Source organism: Struthio camelus, chromosome 2 (assembly GCF_040807025.1).
Source record: "Struthio camelus isolate bStrCam1 chromosome 2, bStrCam1.hap1, whole genome shotgun sequence".
NCBI classification, from domain to species: Eukaryota; Metazoa; Chordata; class Aves; order Struthioniformes; family Struthionidae; genus Struthio; species Struthio camelus.
Genome location: NC_090943.1, coordinates 9481319 through 9506034, shown reverse-complemented (window position 1 = coordinate 9506034; position 24716 = coordinate 9481319). Strand labels below are relative to the sequence as shown.

General features: G+C 37.9%; 1 protein-coding gene across 5 annotated transcripts in view; it reads right to left on the bottom strand.

The window, feature by feature from the left end:
- DPP6 (dipeptidyl peptidase like 6) overlaps positions 1-24716 on the bottom strand; it is a 581229-nt gene that overhangs the window by 135168 nt on the left and 421345 nt on the right. For all 5 annotated transcript variants that reach the window (XM_068934271.1, XM_009682036.2, XM_068934270.1 and 2 more), the window contains exons 4-5: positions 19057-19151; positions 16039-16113 (exon numbers count right to left, since the gene is read on the bottom strand). In XM_068934271.1, coding sequence (XP_068790372.1) covers positions 16039-16113; positions 19057-19151 — 170 coding nt within the window. The remainder of the gene's footprint in view (positions 1-16038; positions 16114-19056; positions 19152-24716) is intronic.

The window sequence follows — 24716 nt, the reverse complement described above, 5'->3', positions numbered from 1 at the left end:
TCTGAATCCCAGAAGCACACAGCTCCTCTCAGGAGAGAGGTGTATTCAAAGGTAGCAGAGATTCTGGGAACCGTTCTGTTCTGTAGAACCTGTGTGCCAAGTCATACTGCCAACATACATTAAAATAGGCTTAAAACTGCTTTAACTTTCTAGGTATCATCAAAATACTAAGTAGCTAGGTTCTAGGTATTACCAAAATTGGGTGACAAGAACTAGCGTGCCAGCTGCGATCAATGAGTTCTGTAAAAGTCATGATACTAAAACTGCCGTGCCAGAAACACACTCATTTCATCCCAGGGCAGGGCAAATATCTTGCTTACTTTTAATCTATATTGTCCTCTGCAGCATGTGCATGTTTTGATGGGCATGAAATAATAATAAAAATCTGTTTTCACTCATGTCTAGGAAAGGCAATTATCTCTCTGAACTTGAGAAAAATACGGAACTGATTCTATATGACAATACTTTGCTGTGAAGCCATTGATTTCATTTTACGTAATCAACAAAAGAAACCTGGAACTGATCACATAATACCAGGATTACAAATGCTCTAGAGCATGTAGCAACTGAGTAGAGTTTCCTCCACCTCAAATTCCATAGCAAGGAGTGAATCGTGGTTCCTATGAACTCCAGAAGCAAACTGGAAGAAGCAGCTTCTGTGCCACATCGCCACGGAATGAAGTATTGTGTGGATGACAGAGTAATGTCTCCTTGAAAGCAGTTGTGCCATCTCTAAGGATGCAGGTTCTAGTCTAAATGGCAAGTATATGTTATTTAAGAACAACAGGATGGATTTGGACCCATTTATTCATTACATCACATACTTTACATTAAGTTGGTGTTTAAGCTGAATTAAAGTTCATAGCTCTTGTGCATGCCCCGGGCTATGGCTTTGTACTGGTAACAAGCATGTATACTTTGTAAACTCTGATCTAATGATGGCATGAATGGGGGGAAAAAGTAAGTTCATCAGAGAAAATCACAAACAGACCTTTAGCTAGAGGTTACATGTCCTTCTGCTACATGCATATACCATGCACAATAAAAGATGACCCACAGTTACAACCATACTGTCACATTGATTCATGTATCAGTCAGTCACCAACAGGCAAATACTGTGTTATTTTTACAGGGTAACAGATGTCATTCTTATAAATCTTCTGGCAGAGAAAAGGATAGTTGTCTGACTAGAAATATCTCATTGTCACACTTCTTTATGGTGTTCTTTGGAGAATTTAAAGCCAATTGTTGTACCTATTTGGAGAATTTTCTGTATTTTTGATAGAGGTTAACATCAAAGGCTCACTTTTCACTTAACAAGTCAACTAAAATTCTATATGATCCCATTAGTTTTGTTGGGCTGTACAACCTGAAAATTAATGCATAATTTGAGCCACTCCATTCTGTTGAGTGGTCTTTTCTTCCCATTATGTGATGAAATGGCCTTCCAAACAGATGGAAAATCCAATTCTATAACTGAGCACTAATCTTTTCTCAACCTTTTTGCTCAACTTCTAATCTCTCAGTAAAAAAAAAAAAATATGTTATAGAGAGAGTATTCAATTTTTAGTATTCAATAGTATTATAGTACTCAGCTTTTCTTTGTTCTCTTGTATATTTGTGATTTAAAACAAGAGTGGTTATCTCTCTTTAAGGCATCATTTACAGGCAGTTAGATCTCCTTATTTCTTCTCTTAGTGGTGACAGATTGATTGGCAGCATTCTCCCCACCCTAACTATTTTAGCAAAGTATTACCACAATTTTATTGCTAATAGGCACTTCATAGTAACAAATCTGGAATCAGATTCTCTGAAAAAACACTTGAATATCTATTCCTTTTGTGTCACTGCAATCCAAACCAACAAAATCTATATTGGTATTTTGTACCCTCAACTCAGTGAAGATTGATTCTTTGCAAGAACCAAACAGATCAATAATGTCGTATAATATGAGGTCTTTTCAACATTCTAAGCTTTTGAATTCATTGTGATTCTGACCTTTTTTGTTTTCTTCTGAGACAGAAAATTCTCTTCTGCCTCTGCATTGCATTATCCATTTATATGCTATTCCTTCCCAAGTAATGTATCCCTAACTACTCTCTCATGCCATGTGCCAGCCTATTCCTACAGTCCTCAAGGAACACTGCACATTTCTCTTTGTGCTTCTAATAAATTAGGAAAACCATAATGAAATGCTATCAACAAGCATTTCCCGTGCCTTCGTTCAGTTGGCAGCCAAATAACCCACAGCTGTTATCAAAAACATTATTAGGGATGCACTTATCCACTGCACAATATCCAGATGATTAGTCACATGCGTGATGTGGTCACAGCTACTCAAAGTGCACACTAAGCGGGCTGTGCGACTGCATGGCATCTGAGCAGCTTATGAAAGAACAGAGATAGTAGAAATAGTTTTGACCAGGAAAGGAGATTAGAGGAAGGAGTCCAGGACCAATTGACATACAGAGCACTTGGTAATTGGTTGCCTCTGCTACAACTGTCTCCGTAGGCCACGGGAACTAACTTAAGTTAATATTTGGGCAAATGGAGTAAGATCTATACCTAGGGAATGCACTTATGGCAGTTGAGAAAAGAAGGGAAACTTGCTCTTGGAAAGGGAAGGAACGCATACCTGCAGTCTCAGACTGCAGCATACTTGTGCTTGGGCTAATGATGCAAAAAACACCAGGAGAACAATGTCTCAGTGAGATCCAGAGGGTCAGTGTCTGATCTCAGCTATGTCACTGTGAACACAGAGCTAATTCACTGATATCCAGTGTCCTAGGGAATCAAGGATCAGCTACCAGGTATCTCCAGAAGTGCAAAGAGATTTTAGCAATTGATTTGGAGGAAGAGAAGAAAGATGGTCTGTACAAGAAATGGAGACTGGGGAAAAGCAAGAGGCAGTGGGACATCAAGAAGAGTCTTTGCAGGGCTCTGTTTTTTAAATTTTTAAACAATTCAATCCATTTGCTCTGAGACTGAAAATTAAATCATTGTAAGATGAGTTGAAAGGGCCTTAATCTATAACCTTGTTCTTGGTGCACAGAAAATGACTATAATATATATCCAGTAATGCAGGTGTGTAAATGGCCAGCTCTCCTCTGTTCCCCACACTGGAAAGGGTCCCTTGGAGCAGGAACGCTTTCACAGTAAGGTAACATCAGGAACTGATAGCATATTCATGCCATGGGGACTCATTTTAGAAGCTCTTGTAACTCAAACTCAAGCCAGTTATACACAGGTTCATGTGCTGCAGGCAACACACAGTTAATATGTAAATCGCTCCCACAAACATACAGAGAGAGTGCTGGGATTAGAAGCTGCTTTTCCAGCTCCCAAACCAAAGGTCTCTGAACCAGCTGAGTCAAAGAATCGCTCCTTCACAAATAGTGTCACCTCTGGCTTGCAGTGTAAGGTGGTCATAAATAAAGCGTGATGGTAATATCCACTACAGTAATATACGGATGGCCGTAAGATAATGCTGCCAATTCTTGTTCCATAAACTGATCTCAATTGTTTCATAATAATAATTCTTTATGAAAAGATTTGTTTGCAAATCACACTTTTGAGACCCTTATTCCGTTGACGATGCCAAAAGGGAATTTTGACAGCGGCGCTAGGATTTACGCCTTTGTGACACGGTGGACGTACAGTGGATGCTCTTTTTGCCACAAATGCAGCTTCAGAATCGACTTAGGCTACAGGTATTAACATACAGCTTGTGTGCCAGGTCTAGCCCCCAGGAGAACGTTAATCCAATCTGCCAACTGCTGCTGCTCTCTAATACGGATCTGCCCTGCCAAGCAATTACAAAAGCCTTCTCCTGCTCCCAAGCCACCTGTCCCTCACAGCGCTGAGCTGGCACCAGCAGAAAGAGTAAGCACTTGCAGTCACGGACTTAAAGGACTACTGTACCATTTTTTACCAGCAAATAAAACGGTAGCTACAAAACCCTCTTTAACATTGCCGTGGCAGCGTTTGTGCTTCCGCTGTCGTTCTGTCCCACGTTACCAGGCAGCTTCTGGAAGCAAGTTGTTAAAAACCACTGGTGAGGGTTATGCATAATGAACTCATTTTGTTGTTCTTTTTGTGTTTTTTTTTTTTTAATTTGGACTTAGGTTAATATTCACATTACGTGGTGTAAAGTCCTGAGTTCTCCTCCCTCTGCACAACAGGCTTAGTATAAAACTGGACATGAATTCTCCAAGTACTGCACTTGCCTATTTTAAAGTCCTGCTTAGAAACGTGGAAAGGAGAATGAAATTATTTAGCACAAGGTTAACGTTATCATCCTAACATATCATGCAGTATATCTAAGGAAAAGAAACAAAAGCAAAACAAAAAACTTTGCATTATAATGAAATAAGGTTAAGAATACATACCTGGCTGATGGAAAAACACAAGTTTCAGAAGGAGAGAACAGTTATCCCAAAGCCAGGAAAGGCAGAAAACATTCAAACGCATACAAACACTCAAAACATACAACTATGACTGTCTTATTGCATCTGTGGTTCAGTATTAAGTCAAAATTACTCTAAAGGCCTGTTGCATTTTATCCTTCATGTCATCATTTTTTAAGTCTTTTTAACTAATTAGAAGATTTGTTTGTAAAATTCTGAGAAAGCTGATTCTATTCTTACAAGCGCTGAAAATTTGAGAGGAAACAATGAATTATACATGCTAAGAAAGAAAATGAATATCTACTTTAATCAGAACAAAAATTAAGGAACGAAACAAAATGAATTTAAACTTTAACTACGGATTCATGACAGGAACCCTTTAAAGAACACAAAATCAACTATTCTGGGTCTGACCAGAAGGCCTCGCAGCTCGCTGACCTGTCTCTGACAGTGATCCAAGGCAGATTCATAGAGAAGACTAACTAACGTTACAGCGATCCTTCCCCGCAGTACTGCCTAGACTCTCACGTTTGCAGCTCGGAGCCACTGCCTTTACCCTTGATGGACGTCTTTCCCATCGACTTCTCCAGTCATTCTTTACAACCATTAAACTTTTAGTACCTGTGACATAATGTAGCAGCATCTTCTTCCCAAACAATGACACCAAAAGCATGTTTAGATTATGATTACTCTGAGCAGTCTTTGGTGTCTATTTTAGCCTCAGACTTGCACCCTGGGCTGCACTGATTATAAAGGTAGCACAGGGTAGTTAATTCGGATGTAGTTTTTAACCAGCTGAAGTCTCTATTTCCTCAATTGACTGTCACCTTTGTTGATTCTGGTGGTACAGGTCTGAGTGCCGAAGTGCATAAGAAATCAGTGCTTAATAACTTAAGTGATGAGGTTACAAAACTTAGCATTAACAAATTGTCTATGCTTATGCTTCTTTAAATAAAACATTTTTTTCAGATGGGCAGACAGAATGCAGGAGGACTCTAAAAAACTCCATTCTGTGGTATTTACAATCCAAACGGTGTAGCTTTGTAGCAATTACGTGAGAACTAAGCCATGGAAATGGGCTGAATGCTTAGTAATCTAATTAATTTATTCACTTTTAAATAATTCACTTTAGTGGCAGAAATTAGCAACTGCAGAAGAAGTACAACACATGTTCTTTCTATTAAAATTTATTCTTAACATATCAAAACTGCTTTTTCACTATAGCAATTGACAGGGTGAATAACTGGGAGAGGTTAGCACTGTCACTGAAATCTTTTATAGTGGTCACAGGCTCAGGGAAGTCTTAGAAGGCTCAAAGACAGGAATTCAAGACAGGAAACACGAGATCTTCAAAAGGCATGAGAGCGCAAAAGTTAAAGAGCACTGAAGAGGATGTGAAAGGGGAATAAAGGTATTCAGATATATGCTAGAGACCTTGGTCCAAAAATGCTCTCTCCACTCAGTGAAAGATTCGTTTTCCAGTTCTATATGAGATCAGAAGACTCTGAGCTGTATCTTGATGTATACATGCACCAATTTGACTAGAAGTGACATTTCTGTTTTCTGAGATGAGGAAAAATCAACCAAAACCACACGTAAGGCCTCTAACAGCTAGGCATTTTGCGTATCGTCCTTGTGATGCTGCGGGCTGTCTTCCTGGAGGTGAATGAGCTGCGGTGGTGGGGGCCCCTCTTCAGTAAGTGGGGTAAAACAAATGGGGCAGGAAGAAGCTCAGAGCATCCCCTATTCTTTGCCTAGGGATCATGCCCTCACAGCAATACCATCCACAGCATCGCTCCGCAGGTACTCTTCCACGTTCGAACATAAAAGTCCGAGGGCTCATAATTTTAAAGGCTTCACTAAAGCCCTGTGATTGGTTTCCCTTTTCAGGAAAGTGCTTTTTTTGAGCAAGGAATGGAAGAAGAAGAAAAAAAAGAGGATCCCATTTTCAAATCTGGGTCATTAGCTGCCCAGGAGGAATGTTATTATTGGTTTTAATACAATCACTGATAAGGACAGAGTTTTGCAAGTCAGTTAAAGAGAAAAAAGACACTTGTTCAAGGGGGGTAAAGGCAGAGCCACATCTTCCTTGGATTTAGGCACGTGACTCAGCTAAAAAAGACATTTGCTTCATAAGATTCGCATGTCTGAATATAGGAACTTCTTTGATGTGCTCTGCATAGTAAGATCAGGTTTTCCAGGAGGGTGCACTATATATACTTTTTATTACTTCTGTGATTAAAAATAAATAAATAAAAGAGTCTAGGAATCAGAAAAATTTGGTTGTAAACCTCTGCAGGCCGGGACTAGCTCATATGTCTCTGCATAGACACTAGAATTAATTTCTTTCTGATTTTTGCTTTCCAATGCCTTTCAAATCACTGTTTTTTTTCACATTTTGAATCCTACTCTTAATATATTTCTTTCTTTAACATTTTAAAACAAATATCTATACTTATCACAATGCAACACAAAATGGGATTGTTATTGTGCCTGAAAGCTTAGAAAGAAAAATTACGTGAAAACAGAAACTCACTTCTAGCATAGTCCTGAAGCTCCTGTAGGTTATATTAAATTCTAAAAATTTTTTTTTTTCCAATAAGTTTTATGTAACCATTTTTTCACTCCTGCTAAAGCACAGAAAGTTCCTCTGGGTTTCACTAAACTATGTTCTCAAACAAGTGCAAGAAAGAAAATTGCAACCATTTTACTGCTGTCTATCTAATTTTGACCATCTAGGAGACACTTTGTACAATTACCTTGCGTTTGTTTTATTCAAAAATAAATTGCAGGTTATTTGTAAGACATTTTGTGAATTTGGTTAGGACATTAATCTCCACTACTCTGTCTGTTCAACTTAGACTGTCTATACACTCAGAAAAGGAAATAGAATGAAAGATGTTATATTACCCAAGTGAAAAAAAAAAGGTGTTATTTTTGCATCATAGTGTTTTGCTATGAGTCTTTCCATTTTCCCTTTTCTATCTGATGAAAATCTAATTTGCTAAAGAAAATATTTATAGAGGAAGGCTGCTGGTAGCTGATACCAATACATAATATACCTATGTACTCTTGTATGACAGGCTAATTATTTCTGACTCTTGGTATTACTCTGGTCTTCCCTGTAACTGTGGATTTGCTTTTCACTCTACTGATATGTATCTGTGTCTATGAATAAATGTAGGACACAGCTTGTTGGCCTCTGCTACATGAGCAGGACTGTCCAGCTTAGTCTGAATATTGTTTTGCACTCACTCATGTAAAGGTGTAAAGGTGTAAAATTTAGTCCTAACTCTATTTATCTGCATTATTCAAAGAGCGGGAAGAGTTTAATCCTTTGTTTTACATATAAAATAGTTAAAGCTTTAATAACATACAGGTTATGACACAGCAGCTGACTTCAGAACAGAGTACTGTGCTTTTAATGCCCCACGCACTTAGCATTTTTTTGTATTAATGACGTTAAACAACACCCCCTAGGTTAGAAATTCAGTAAGAAATGGAGATATGGTGCATTTTTTACTTAAACCCTTTTTATATAGGGAGCATTAGAAAAACACATTAGAAATGCTTTACAAAAATGGGAACGTAGGGACTGAGGATTTTACAAAGACCTTTTGGGCAAAGACAGAGCTACACAAACAGGGTGCCAGGGTGGCTTTGTTGCTTGCTCCAGGGAAGGGCCACAGGTCACAACCACTACGTTGGCTCCACGTGATAAACAGAGCATCCGTCCCCTGCCAGCCCCTCCAATGCTGAGATGACCCCACTCCCAGAATGCCTGCTGAGGATGTGATGCTGGGGTAAGCACTCCAGTCCTTGCATTTAAGGGGTGTGAACGCCTTTTTTTTCTCCCTGAGGTTGACATTCTGTAGGGATTATAAACACAGGACCACCCACGCCCTTCTTGTTTGCTCAGATTAAATGCTTTATTTAAAAAAAAAAAAAAAAGGCAGATTTGTGATCTGTCACTTCCCTCCAAATTTTTGCTGCTGACTTGACCTACCACCACCACTTTCAGAATGATAAGCTCTTCATTTCTACTATGATCCCATCATCCCCACACCCCAGGAAATTAAACTACAAAAATGCCTCTGGCAGTTCATGAATTTAAGTGCCTCAACCTACTCTGCCTCCTTGTTTAAGCCAGAAAATTTTCTGTACTTAAACTAATCTGTGTCAAAGCAGAAGGATTGTTTTTAAGAGCAAAGAACCATTTAAGGACAAATTTTCTATTGGAGCTTTGTAGGAATTTGAAATGAACAGTGAAGCTCCTCCAGAACAAATGAAGAATAGGATTGGCTTCCTTTCTTCCTCTGTTAGTCCAAAATTGATCCCAACAATTACTAACATGAAATATGTTAGTTACTCTGTAGTTTCTCCTTCAAAAAAAAAGCTATAGCATTAAACCTACCACTAATTCCTTCTCACAGTCCTATGCCTGCATCTCAACGTTTCTATTCTAAGCACAACATCTATCAGAAATTGGGCAGTGATCAATGGTAAGTATGAGTCAGGAAGTAAGAACAAATATTCCCACCACCCGATAACATATTTATGCAACTAAAAAGGGTATCCACCCTCCCGCAGCAAGAATTTTTAATTTTGTAACTATGCGCAGCAGTAAACGCTCTTGATTGAAAGGGCTCCGCTGTCGAAGCCACAAATGACAACACCCGGGCAGGCAGTGTTTGCCCAACACTGCAATAGACTTTGGAAATACAATAAATCTCTCTAGAGCTACATGGTGATTTGTTTTCTCTGTCCATGCCATAACAGATATCGAATATTAACGAGGCTGAACCAATTACTGATACCAACACACAATAGTAAAACTCTGTATGTCGGTGTGTGTGCCCAAGATGTTGGCAATTCTTCCTCAACAGTGATTAATTTGTAGTAAAATCTCCTAGTTCCTCGGATTTTGTTTATAAGCAGGTTGGATTTATTTAATCCAAGGTGCCTGTGAAGCCCTGGGTGAGTTGCATGCATCCCATCTGACAATGCAGAAAAACAAATGGAAATCTAGAAATGTTTTGGAATCTACATTCTCTGATGCTTTTTCAAATCCTCTTTTGTCTATCTTGTCGCTGTTCAGCCCGCACTGAAAAAGGCAGATTAAGAAATTGTTTTCATGGTGATTTAGAGGTTAGAACAGATAGCCACTCTTTCACAAAGGGTCTTTTAAGTAGACCAGATTCACAACTGAAAAAAAAAAAAAAAAGCATTCTCCTTTTAAAATTATATTTCAATTAATGATTGTCTCTAAATTTTCTCAAATAATAGCTGCTGCCTCAGCTTCAAATCCAAAGTAAACTATTACTCTGAAAATTAACCTCATGTATGTTTTCAATACTTTCTTGTTAATACAATACTTCGGGACATGCAAGCCTTAGTTTTGTTATGTAAATGAAGTTGGAGCACTTCTGTTCTCCTTATCATTATGAATAGAATAAAGAGCACATTTTTAAAGAAGAATATTTACTCTACAGGCTATGGAAATAATATAACTCAAAACAGGACATAAGAATATGTAAGAAGAACCAGAGAAAAGAAGGCCCCTACTTTCAGCCCTGGTTCCCTAGGATTAACTGGCTAAAATCCTACATAGGCATGTAAATAAAAATGGCGCAATTTTCAGAAGTTGTGAACATTTCTTAGAACTACTGCTCTACATCTTATAATCGCAACTGTCAAGATTATATGTCCTAAATTGGTTACCCAAAGTCATGCAAGACCAACAGAATTTTTTCACAAATTATGGCTCTAACATATCTCTGTCTCAATTTCCCCTTTTGGAGAATGGGGACTGTAGTGAGTACCCTTTGCAAGGTACTCATTCCCTGAAATAATAAATATTAGCTGGATAGCATTAGTGATATCTGTTCTATAAGGAGCAACTGAAGATGCTATTCTCATGAAAAATATGCAAGATTTAGCAAATCGTAACGTATTTGATGAGTGGCTGGTCCATATTGTTCCATTAATTCACTAAGAACTTGACTTCTACTCATCAAAGAAGCCTGGATGACTATTGTCCTCCCATGAATCAAGAAAAGAGAAAATATTTTGCCTGAAGATTAATGCACACAATGCTAGATGTAAAGAGAGAAAAAAATATAACTATTATAAAATTTGCATTCCTAGGGCTATTTTCTTCATTTTTATTTAAGAAATGTAGCTACAGTTATTTATCCGAATAACAGGTAACTAATTCGCATGGATAAATGAAGTTATAGTACTTAAGGTTTGAAAATGTGAGCATTTTACAAAACTAGTTTTAGCAGCTAGCCTTTGATAATACTCAACATTCCCCTCATATTTTGCAGCTTTACAGCAGAGAAGAAATACATCTGGTTTATGAGTAACAAAGATTCTATTCCGCATTCGTATGAATAAAAGGGAATGGAAATTAAAAGCGTAAGCTTTTCCCTTTAAAATGTTAATTCTGCTAGGAAATTCCACCTATTTACAACAAATTTCCTACTATACTAAAAATTAAAACAAATTGCTAAAACTCACGACTTGACTTTATGGGACAGATATTTTAACCGTGCTCACTTTATACAGTGTCACCACTATGCACGCTCGCTGTTCCTGAGTACAACATTGGGTAGGAATGAAAAAAATAAATTTGAAATATAGTTATTGCCACAGAAAGAAAACAGGTTTATGTAAACCAGTGCTATTTTTAGCACTGATAAATCTATTTCAATTAAGTAATAAATATCATAGCTACAATATTAGCAGTATTCCTGACGATAGCTATGACAGTGTCTAATTTTCAGAAGCATATTTATCATAATAATAGTGCTCACCTAACTCAAAAGGATGTTGTGAGGATTCATGAATATTTATACCCATTTAGTGTTTCAGAGATAACAATCATTATATTATTCTAATTTTTATATGACTAATTAAAGCAGTATGAGGTTGTAATTGGACCTGTAAGCAAGAAAACCATTCATTCTACATAACAACTAGACTTGGACAAATAGTAAAAACAAATAATAATAATAATAATATACTGCACTCTATAATAAATTTTGCTTTTCCGTTCATCCATGCTCCAAATAGAAAGTCCAACATTTGGACTGGGTCTTTGTGAGGTCTCTTTTGGTCCCACCTCTCTCGGATCCTCTGCCTTGCTCTTGTTCTTCAGTTACTCTTGTGTAATGAGATTGCAATTTCCTTACCCGAAGCAGAGACCTGTTTCGTGAAACAACACTCAGCTGTCACTTAAATCCCAGGCAGACTTTCAGCCTTTAGCTCAGGAACCACTCTTGCAAAGGCCAAAATGAACCCTCAAGCTCGCTGTCTTAAGCAACAACAGCAACAACGATTTCTAAATGACTGTGAGATTGAGATTCTAAATGACTGTGAGAACAACAGATGGGGCAAAAAGAAATACTCAACTCGCCACATAAAGTATTCTAAAAAAATAGTTGGACCTGCTCCAGTTACAATGATGATTAATTCTCTGCAGTTTTCAGCAGAGTAAAAATGCATTCCTTTAACTGCAAAATAGATACTAATAACTGTCGTATCAACTATAAAAGTTTCTAAGCCCTAATTGTTCAGAAGACTTCAGCATTTTGGTATTAATCAGCCTGGATTTCCTGTACGTAATTGCTCTTAACTAGCTCACATACAGTAATGGACTGGTAAATGGGAAATGAAGAACTAATAGCTTTAAGAAGAATCTGGGACTTTTTATTTCCTTACTTCTGCATTACAGTGACAGCTATTCGTAATAAAGGCAATTAAATAGGCTCTATTTAATCCCTCGCCATGTCACTCAAGAAAATCACTTTTCTTCTCATTTACTTTCATCTATTTCTTTTATTACCAATTACACCAACTCCACTGTTCAGCTGAGACTCCCACAAAAATTTATACAAGCCCATGGGGTTTTGGCTAATTCTTGTTACTCTAATCCCACCGCTCTCCAAGTCACAGATACGCTACAGAATTTTTGAAGGTTACCTGTTGCTTGGCTATTTAAGGAATCCCACCTACAAGACATGGAGATTCACCAACGTGATTTGAACCCAAACGCAGTGGAGCCGGCTGCCCTTAGCCTCTGGCGCGTGGCCAGCTCGGCTCGGCTCAGCTCAACTCATCTGGGACTGCAACAGTTGGCGGCCTCGGAGCTGGTCGGAGCAACGCTGGAGGCAGCTGCACGCTGGACAAGAAGGGGCTTTCTCCTACACCACGGCCCAGGACAGCCTTGATCCTCTGCCGAAACCCTGTGTCTAAATCCTAAATTTGCCTACGTGTTTTAGGGTTACTGAACTTTCTGGCCAGAGCCCTGCACATGTTTCAGGGAAGGGTGATTTCAAAGCAAAGTTTCCCTATCAGAGTATTTATTCCCAAATGCTTGCCTAGAACTTCATGTGTTGGCTTCAATTGCAGGCTGGACCTTGCTCTAGTGTAAAGAAACAAAAACAATCAGATGAACAAAACCCAAAAGGGTTGTAAGAACGTTTTAAAGACAAAAAAGCTTGCAGTCTTCCCTATAACTTTTCTCAAAAAAAGACAAATCTCTGTTCCAAGTTGGAAAAGTTCGCTATTAGCACAAAACTTAGAAAGAACATAGGTACCTGAAAGATCAAGGGTTTGCAAATATAAGCAAAACAAAAATAAGTTTAGAATGAAAACTGACAGCCCAACTAGCCATAATATACAGACAACAGCCTCACAACTGCCTGCCAAGCTTTCTAGGAGAAATGCATTTTAAGAAACACTTTAATTCATCATCCTCTAAGATGAGGAAGTGATACAACAGCAAAACACACATTAGTTGCTTCAATATCTTAGCAAAATGTGTGTCTGCCAGTTCAGAGTTATACTATTGCAATGTTGGTGTCAGTGCCATTAACCAGAACCAACACTGAGCAGAAATTCTTCTTTGCAAATAAATAGAAAAACGTTAGAAAGAAAGCTGTTATTGGCAGAAAATGACTTTGTTTGCAGCACTTTTCTTAAAAAACATTTCACTTGATTGTAATAATGCACTATGCTTATGTATTTTGTTTTTTATTCCAACAGTATTAAAAAGAGAGGCTGAATGCATTTATATTAGAATTCAGATTCATGATTAATTCATTTGATGCATATTAAGGTATTACACACACATTTAAATATAGCATCTGCGTTGTGGGAAACTAATGGAATTATATACTCACAAACATTTAAGGGGTAGTGCATCACACTTTAATGGTAAAAATTAAAATATAGCACTTACTTTTTGACATCTATAAAATAAATATACAATAGTTTCAAAAGGTGTCTGTTCTGAAAGGATTTTCAGAATTAAAATTTAAGAAAACATCCTTTGCCAATATATTTCCTGAAATTCTCTTTTGACTTTGCAACAAGGACAATTGCCCAAGGCTTTGCTAATCAATTTCTTGCATTGCAGAAAACAGCACAATCTGACTTTTATCCAAGAATATAGTTTCAAACACAGCAAATATGAGAAGCTAACTACTATGCAATTATTTGTAGCCATAGTCTGCATACAAAGTGACAAGAAAGCTGAATAAGTAATTTAAAGTTATTGCGACTTTAATAATCTAAAAGCCACATAACATAGCTTAGGGATACAATATTCAAGAGTGAAACTTATACCCCCTGTTAATATACCTTTTTCTTTTTTTAAAAAAAGCTTCTTTATACCCTTTACAAGCATAATTTTTTAAGAAAAAAGGGGGGAGTGTTTTGTTGCATTTCTGAAACTGTTTCAGGAATTCTTGCTATCGTAACCTCAAATATGAATACTTGAACAATTTACAATTACTTAGCTAAACTCTCTTACACCAAATATTTCACATTCTGAAATCTTCCCAAAGACCAGACTTCCTGTATATCTCCTTGAGTTTTCCTTTCTGGAAAAACACACGAAGTCAAGAAGGGAGCACTTGGTTGTGTGGTGCCCTCTGCTATTCCAAGCATGGATCTTAAGCACCACAAACAGAGATTTTTTTGCCAAAAACCCCAACCCCAAAACCAAGCAACCACTCTGGAGCCTGTGAGGAGCCTCCCAGAGACCTGTGAGCACTAAGATGTGCAGCAGTATGGGGCACATGGAAGAGTCGTGTCCAGCCTACCCCTCTCCCTTGCCCAGGCCAAGTGATCTTCTGCATTCTGAACGTGAAGTCAGAGGTAACAAATCCCCTGTAACTCTGCCTCTGGCAGGTCTTCTGAGATTGTGCAGCTCTTTTGGTGGAGCAAGGTTCAGGGTATAAAGGAGACTTTTTTCCATTGTGATTGCTTTTTAGGAATGAAAATTCTTCTCTTATTCCCGGAAGAATTCAAGAAGTTCTCATCCCTTGGTGCTCTTCCATCTTGAATAATTCATCTGGGCACAGTGTTGGCACCTTGGCAGCCAAAGTCCAATCTCCACTAAAAGAACTGAATTTTCATGAAACATCTGTGGTGCACAAAGCAGGGGACCTTAAGGCCAAGGGCTGGCTTGCTTGGTGGTAATTAGGCAGTTTTCCTCATACTTAGATTTAACTTAACATTTCTGCATCTATCTCTGTTTAAAACTCTGCTGAGCTTTGGGCAGGTGAAATTGCATCAGCCACAATTTCTCAGCAAAGACTCATTATCCCCTAAAGTTTCAGATACAGTTTTGTTTGACCTTTTTCTAACACTAGGCATCGTTCTCCTGATTTTTATACCACTGCGAGTTAGGAATAACTCCAAACATGACAACAGAGAAATGAGATGAAAAACAGAGCCACAACCTCTACTACCTAAAGGACGAACAAATTTTCTTTGGTTAGCAGCTCAAAATAAATTTATTATATGAAAAAAAGACCTCCAGTTTCTAGTGAGTGAATCATTTTCATATTAAGGAATTGGTGCAATTATAAATTACGGTAACAAAATCTATGGGGCTTATAGCTTATCCAAGTAGTAGTACATAGCCATCATTCAACCATCATTCAAATATTTTAGGTCATATACCAGGACATTTTAAAAAGAAAATAAATAATATACATGGCCAAGGACTGCTTCCGGTGTTATCGTGTATTGGACTGTTTAGTCATCATTTAAAAATGACTCATTACACTTTTCTCTTCTTAAGTTTGGTAGAAAAAATAGCCGTAATCTAAAACTTAATAGTAGTCCAATGCTGATTTCTCGTGGATGATTTATACCTAAACCTCTGAAGAAAAGGATTTATAATGAAACTGATAGCTCAACCCTAACTGCAGCACTGGGAATGGTGACACCATAATTAATGTATTATTTCTCTTGTAGGAGACAATAATAGTTGCTTTTTGTTCTTGCAAAGAAATTTATGGTGTGACTGAAAAAGGCACCATGAAAAAAATTATACAAAAGAGGAACAGAAATCCCTGTAGCAAAGACGTGTCCTTACAATTCTCCTCCCAAAGCCTATAACATGCTGGCAATGACAATGTTTCCTCTGCGGTGTAATTTCTACCTTTCTCCTCAACTAGATGGCAGTATGACATGCTTTCAGAATATGTAAGTGAGGGTTTTCTTTTTTGTTTCATAAGACTCAGTTAGTTTCAAATATTGTCTCTGTGCCATGAAAGTTAAAAAAGAAAGTTCACCAGTGGCTGTATATTTTCAACCAAATCTATTTACTTACCGGTTCAACATTAAATGCAAAAAGTGCATATTCCCGGTCAGGCGAAACTTCATATCGAATGGCCTTTAAGGAGACCTAGAAAAAAAAACAAACAGATGTTGAAATAAATATATTTTTTTTCAGTTTTCAAGCCAATAACATCTAGAACTAGCTGTTTTGACCATCCTTGTAAAGATGAAAAATACTGCCTGACTAAGTGTCTTGAAAAATAATATATCACATCTCTTTTCAAAAAACAGAAATGGCACATGGGCAAATACGTGCTCCCGTAAGAGAAAGTGTAAGTGCATTGTGACCCAGACCAGGGAGCTATCTCAAGAAATCAGTATTTCCCTTATAAATCCACTGAACAGGGGCTAGTAGGGTTGCTACGGGCAGGAGGTAGTGGTAGACCATGATAGATGACAGCTTTCTCATTTTTGTCTCATTCCCCTCAGTCCCTGGCCAAAGTACCCAAGATAACTCGCAGTTAATACCTGCTGGAGCAAATAATTCATAAAGTTACACCACCACCTGTCCCAGTTAAAAGAGCATGGAAAAGAAAATCTATCCCATTTTCCACAGTCACAAAATCTTTGGGATGTTGTGGAGATACAGCTTTCTAGTTCCACCCTGTTCTGGACTCCGCAAAAAGCTACACAGCAAATTTTATTAATAAGAGATTCAAAAATGTCTCAGACTTGTCAGGGATTATCTTTTTCCTGCTCTTTGTTATTCATATAGTGCAGATGTCCCTTCCCCTTTCCACTGTGTTTTAATATATAATGCCAGTGCACAAAGTATCAAGGTCAAAGAGAGGTCCTGCTAACACGCCACTTACCTACTCCTTTTCAAATCTTCTCGTCTCACCTAACAAATTAGATGGAAGTGGCTGAGAGATTACCAAGGAGCAAACTGGAAGGGGGAACCTGGCCTTCATGAAAATGCACAGCATCAAATTAAGACAGCCCTCCACAAGGTCAGCGAGGCTGTAGGAGATGCATGAGGAGTCAGATGGGATATCCAAAGGCAGAGGGTACTGAAGAGTGAAAGCGGTTTAGGAGGGAGGGGTGCCAGGGGGAATGTGAGAGCCAGCAGTGTCAGCATGAAGACAGATTTTGTTTACTGATATATTAATAACTTGTAGAAAGGAAAACATGCCAAGGTAGCAAAAGTTATTCTGACACAAGGCTAGAAAGAAAGAAAAAAAGGCAGTATGTCTGAATGAGGTATGACAACAGCTCTAGTAGTGGGACTTTTTCGATCAACGCGGAGGTGATGTTCTACAGAATAATTTATCGAGAGGACAGAGGTGCAAGGATTGAACAAGCAGCGAGGAGGCCACGGCATGAAGAAAGCAGGACTATCTTGTAACACTGGCAAAAATTAAAAAGGAGGAGAATTAATAGAGGCCTTGAAACCGTGCCAGATGGACGTAGTGTGAATTCAATAGATCTTAATGTTAAAGGAATTCAGTCCCATTCCTTCACTCGTAGCATGGTGAGAACCCTCTTCATGGAGAAAAACAATCAATATGTAGCATGTATGAGCACAATCATTACATAAAATAAGGGAAAATGGGATCAACAGATACTAGTTCAAGTCAGTATATTATGCTGACAAGGAAAAAAGGTATGAAAATGATTTTTCCCTGGTCCTGAGCAGGCAAGGAGAGACAGTACTCTAAAGTTATACCTAGGGAGGGTATATTTTGAGATATTCATCTGCACTGGCCCTACTGGAGAAATGTTTCTGAAGAAATGTTAGTTTTGCATTCACTGATGGGCGAGGCAGGCGTTTCAAGCCATGGCCTTTTAGGTTGCCACAAAAGTGAAAAAAGCAAAACAGCAGGGTGGTAAAGAAAGGAGTTATGTTCAGGTGAAAAAGGATTGCTTACATGATGTAGTAAAGGATGAAGATAAAACAGCAATATATAGTGTTTAAAGCTGGGTCCAGTAATAACAATTCAGTGATGAATTCTTGATCTCATTAAAAAAAAAATACTGTACTCTAGCTTTGTACGAGTCATACACTCAGTTTTGCTGCAGAATGAAGTCAACCTGGAAAATGGTTTTATAGTTTTCTTGTAAATTTACTTTTATTTTTTCAGCTAAAGTCAAGCCTACAGTTTCCAAAGCTGCCTTCTACAAATCTTGGGTCATTAAGATAAGCCTGTGCTAGCCGTACTCTGCTTTTGTACTTTTGCAATGACATTATACAGCAAAGAACCCTCAAATTAACTAAAACCTTAGGTAGGCACTGTGTAATCAACAATTTTGCCAGGACAATGTGATTCATATTTCATTGTTAGCGTAAACATAAGTGTATTTTACCTCTGGAATTAGGTTTTATTAACTTAACCTATTCATTTCTACAAGAGATGTTGAAAACAGTCTGAATTTAATGTACTAACTTCTGACATAATGCTGGCTTCATCTCCTATAAAAATTAATGCTACAAAACACTTTCATTATTATAAATACTATTCTGTTTTAGCTGTGAATTTATTTTCTTTTCATTCATTTTAATAGCCACCTCCTAACAGCATTCCCAATAATGTCTTATAGTTTTTCTCCTACACAACCCACTCCCATTCATCAGTGTTGTTTATTAACAACACTGAAATTACATTTCACACATTAGGCAAGTGAAATCTGCAAATGCACAACTTAAAAAATAAGTATTTACATGGAGGAATGTGGAGAAGGCTAAAAGCAGCCAGGAAATTGTATCAATTCTCTTTTCTATTAAGCGTGCAAAGACAAAAATTGTGTATCTTTCAATTATATATGATATGCAAGACTTGCTTCAAATATCTACATGGTACTTTTTGTAGTATGAAAGAAACTGAGCCTGCAGAACAATAAAGAAACATTGAGTTCAATTTCACATTATCAGTAGTTCCTTAGCCCATAGTATTACAAGTATATGGCGTCTGCTTGACAATACAAGAAGTTGAAACCTAACTCATTTTCTGCTTTACTGATCCAACTGCAAGAAAATTGTGAAATTCTTCTACTCATAATAGAAAATACTTACAATTTTTTTGTTTTCTATTAATACTGTTGAATTGTTAGTTTCAACATTCCTCAGAATTACAGTGCCATTCTGGTTTCTATAAATGAATTCATTATCTGCAAGGAGGAAAAGAAAAGAGCATTAAGAAAATATGAAATTGTCTGTTTATCTAGAATCCAATTATGGACTTGACCCTAAAGGAATGATGGGAAGATTACCATAAAGAGCACAGATTTTTTTTACACAGCCATTGCTGTAATGTTAAAGTGACTTCCAGGACAGTCATTAAACAATAACGTTAATACTTCCCATGTTTATTCTGTCAGACTTTCCCAGAATTGATTGCAAGAGCGTGCCTTGCTTTGAACATACAAAGATGCCTGTAGATCCTACCCCTGTAGGGTAGAAAAAGTAAAGTCAAAAACTATTCCTTTTCCTATTGAATATTCCTATTGAAAAAATTTCAAGATTCTTAATCTCTGTGGGAGCTTATTAGGCCAGATGCCTATAAAGTCTCTGAATGTTGAAGGCAGATCATCTTTTAACATAACAGGTTTTTGAACCAAATATTGTACAAATCTTCCAACTCTGCTATTTCTCCTGCACGCTTATACCAGAAGCAGAAGCAGGCTAAGAAATTACTGTTTTCACATGGAAGGAGAAAAATCTCCTTGCTCATGTTGTGCACCTGGATTGCCCCCCCAGCACTTAAGACTTCTGGACAAGGGCCAGAGTCCCCGACGATAGGTGCTGCACAGGCAGAAGATAGTCTCCAGCTTTCAAAGCTCAAAACACACTGGACAGAAAGGCTGAGGTAGGCATATGAAACAGAAACCAAACGAGGTTGGGTAGCAGGTTGAAGATTCAAGATGCAAAAACATTACAACAATAAAGGGTTGTGACCTTGACAAACTTTAAACTCAAGTTTAAGGCTGATCAGTGCTTACACTGTCCCATAGATAAAAGATAAAACTGAAGTCCCAAGCTCATTGCCATTAAAAGATTCAGCAGCCTTTGTTGAAGTGAGAGTAGCATTACTGCTTTTTGCAGTCTGGCTAAATTAAGATCTGGAGCTAGTAGATCCTACCTTAATTCCGCCCCCAGTTTCAGTTAGGGAAACAATGCGTCATTTCCCACCTTCACTGCAGTGCTGTGACAGAGCTGCAGGGTGGCTTGAGGGTGTATCCCACAAGTGTTAGGGACAAGTGAATGATTAAACATACCCATAGCTTGTTTTGTGATGAGTCAAAGGTGAGTCTAAATCCTTAAGAATTCATTCAAATATAGGCCTAACTCTGTAACTCTAATTATCAGGAACAGGTGCCCAATATCCACTTTAGAGTAACCTGCTGAAGAAAGCATCAGCTCCAGAGACTCATTTCCACCAAAATTTTGTTGTTCAGTCTTAGCAAGTTCCTTCCTTATCTATGCTTTAGTTTGTTTTTTTTTTTATTTCTAAACCGGTGATAATTATCCCCATCACAATCACTAACCATCTTTGTAAAATGTTTTCAAAGTGCAGAGGAAAAACTCTACAGTCTATTTATTATTATTAATAAAAACACTCATCTCCATACATATTGCTGTTTCACATGTAAAAAGAATTTTTTTTTTACGAATAAGAAGAATCCCATTCTCGAGGCCAAGGTGTTGCTGCACAATGGATGGTATTCTCCAAACAAAAAGCTTCTAGAGACTTAAGATGTGTCCAAGTCACAGCAGCAGCCCTTCAGACTACTGGACAAAGAGCATCTCTAGTAAGTCTTTCCTCTCTCTCTGTTCTTTCTTTTAGTTATATCATAAATTTTATCAGCACCTTCTGTCATGAATGAAAAATGCAGGATGTGCATTACATTAAGGCTTGCATTTGAGACCAGAATAATGAAGAGCTCCTGTTTGGATTTGACAGCATTAAAACTTGTTTATTAGTTCTTCTGATAGGTTGTCCAAGGCCATGGAATTTTCATAAGCATGTCTGATTATATTCAAGATTTTAAGATTTTGCTTCATACGATTTATGACTAAATAAACTAGGATTCTTCAACTTGGAGAAGAGCTGATTGAACAGAACTAGGACAGAATCCCAAAAGTCGTAAGCAGCATCAAGAAGATAAATAATGAATTTTTGCTCACTCTCTCCTCCAACATAAATATTAGGAGGCATTAAACAACACCAGCAAGTAATAGGTTCAACACAAATAAAAGGGAATATTTCTTCCAGCAGAAGGTAAACAAACTGTGGAAGTCGCAGTCCCAGAGTACAGCAGATGCCAGAACTGCATGTGTGTTAAAAAAGAATTAGAAAAATGGAAGATAAGTCCAGCAAAGATTATGGCTTTTGAAGGGAAACAATCTTCAGAAAGCCCTTGAACCTAATTGATGGAAACTAGAAACATATCCTGAATTGCCATCATGACAAACTTGCCCCCTTTTTAAAGTCTTCCTAAGCAATTGCTCTTGCCAGGGCCAGATGCTGGAACAGACGATCTCTGGGGTTTGATCCAGCACAGACTTATTTATATTTTCAACTTCCAGCTTCTGCTCCAGATCCTGAAGAAATGCCTGTGTGCCAACAACTTACGAGGTGATATAATAAAAGATATTAACACTCACTGCAGAGCTTGCCCATTTATATCCTTAGACCATTAAGGCTGAAACATCATTTGTTACAAGAGGAAGCTACACAGTGAACATTTCATTTTCAGGTATTCCACAAAATAGGAATAGCTGTGCTGAAAGACAGAATATTAGCTAGTTATCAGCCATTCTGAAAAAGATTACTGTTTTAATAATGATCCTAGTCAACAACGGAGAATATTTTCAACGCACGTATGGAGTTCAGAACAGGAAAATCTCATTTTTAAAAATGGTCAGTAAAGCATTGGGATCCTTGTCAGCCTATCAGGATATTTCCTAATCACAGAAAAACAGCTGATGAAAGTTTGCTCTCAGCTTGAAGTTCAGTACACAGGTAAAGTAGCTTATTAATCCAGTGATTAGGGGCTTATTAATTTTTGGTGGCTGTTTCTTGATCATTACATGAACTGATGGCAGTTACATTACTGCTCACAACAGCATTCCTACTAAACTTTTATTATTCCTTGTGCTCTTGCTTTCAGTTAGCTCAACAAAAACATAATAGTTTGATAAGGTATGACGTTCCAAGATGATTACATAAAGGTTGTTCCACAGTTGGAAGTAGGCAATGAAAGACTTTCCCGTTATTTCTTAAAGTGAAACAAGTTTAAAATTAGGTGCTAATCTTTTGTATGTATTTCTGGTACAGAAGAATAAAGATTTTTTAAAAGAACAAAAGAAGCAGCGCTGATTTGTTAGGGCTGTAAATCTATTGTATTCAATACAAGCCATCAACACAGAGTCTGAATTAATGAACAGAAAATTGGTATGCTTAAAAGAAGAACAAAATTGATCTGCATTATATTCCAAGCAAAACACAGTGAGGTTTAGTTAGTCTGTAAGTCGTATTATCTTAGTCTTCGAAAGAATCAATGAATAATATTCTTGGACTTCTGCTTTGAAATGTGTGATTTGTTCCAGTGAAAGAGCATTTATTTAAATGGGACGTACCTCAATCAAAGACAAAACGCATTGCAGCGATCTCTGTCTGTAATGAATTCTGTCCAAGGAGCTGATGAGAATTTGCAGCCTGATTTATAGCTGTCACCACAGCTGATAAAGGTCATCATTGCATCTCATTTTTTATACCTGCCTTTCTTTGGGGCTAGTGTTCAGTGTAAATGATGCTGAAAATTGTAACTTTCAGGCATAAAGCCATTTATTCCATTATATAATGGATTTCTTCAACAGCAGAGTTCACTTAGCCAGCTCCTCCCCCTCTTTCAACTTCAGGAAATTGACTGGTTGGTGGAATATATTATATGTCTGTTTGTAGACACAGATATGTAGTCACACTTACAAAAGTGACTGATGACAAAAAGCGGTGACTACTAGAATAACTGAACAGCCTTGGTACTATTCCGAGCGGAGGAATGAAAGTCTTGGCAAAAATTTAAAAAATAAGAAGCTGATAAGCCGAATGGGCGAATGCAGGAAACCCAAGACAGGTGATGTATGTGCAGCGTCCCAGTTTCCTGGCTTGTCTGTACACATCTTTCTTAAATTCAGGCAGGAAATATGCACATAGAAAAAACAAATCTAGCTACAGGGAGTAGCTTGTAGTTGCTGAGCCCTAGCCAGCCTCAGATTTGACAGAAGCAGCACACCCAAGGGGTTTGCTTAGCCTGGCAGCTGTCTACCGTCCTCTCATTTAGGGTGAAACAAGACAAAATTGCCGGGATTTCTCTTAAGGGAATAATGCATTAGGCACTATGTCTAAATGTCCACAAATGGCCAGCAATTTTGGATGCTTCCATTTTCAAGCACGCAAATCTGACAAACCTTTCACAAGGTTTTATCGTCGGAAAAAGCGCAGGGGCCTCTGAAAACCTGGCCCCTTTGATGCTAACATGATGCTGAACTTGAACTGACAGTCACAACTCAAGAGAAAGATCATGAGGTCATCACTGACAGTCCTCCCGAATTGTCAGCTCAACATGCTGTGGCAGCCAGAACAGCCAACAAAATGTTGGACACGATCAAGAGAGCGTGCGTCATTTACCATGATATAAAACCTTAGTTCTCGAGAACTCTGCGTAGTTTTGGTTTCTGCATCAGACAGATAGAGTGGAATCAGGAAAGGTACACAAAAGGAAACTGAAATGATTAAAGGAAAGGTGGAATCCCCTTAGGAGGAGAAATGGAAAAGGTCGAGAGATGATACCACTGAGGTATGCAAAATCATACGGGTAGTAGTTGAGTTGAATGCAGAACTGTTATTCACCAAAACCCATAATCCTAGAACTAGAACAGTGAGAACTTCAGAACTCACTGAAGACATTAAACATACACACACACACACACACACACACACACAAACTTTTTTAACACAGTAGAGAGTAAACTGCAAGAATTTGTTGCCACAGGGAGGAGGTTTGGTGTGAAGGCAGAAACTATCAGAAAGTTCGCAAATTCATGCACAATAGGTCCACCAACAGATACCAAAGGGAATAGGCACGGACGTTCCCTCTACCATCCCTAACCCAGCGCTGCTCAGTTATGGACCACCAAAAGGAGCCAGGCTCAAGTCCAACATAGCATCAGCTATTGACATGGTTAGAGACCCAACTGGGTGAGAGGAGCACTTGTCTGACCCAATAAAGTGTTTTTTTCATCACCATGCTCACAGGTCTCCCAAAATGGGCATCAAACTAAATAGCTCATCACAGTGGACAAGAAAGTCTGGGACTGCTTTATCTCTTGAAGAAGTGAGTTTGACTACTGGCAGATGTAAGAAAACCTAAGGTATGACATTCCAGCTAGAGGAACTCAAATTTGCATTAGTGTCAAGACTCCAAAATTTATGGCTGTAATGCTTCTCTGATGATACTAAGTAAGTACTTATTATTAGATGTGAGAGACTGGTTTATAAGATAATTGGCAAGACTAGTATGCTTTTGAGGAGGATTTTCAATATTTGTCAGAGCTTACGGAAAGTGGAAAGCAGAACTATGTGATAAAATATATGTGAGAATAAGAATTTAAATACAGCTCTAAAACAAAATTTAATGAAATTGTAAATTTTTATCATTTTAAGAACTAGG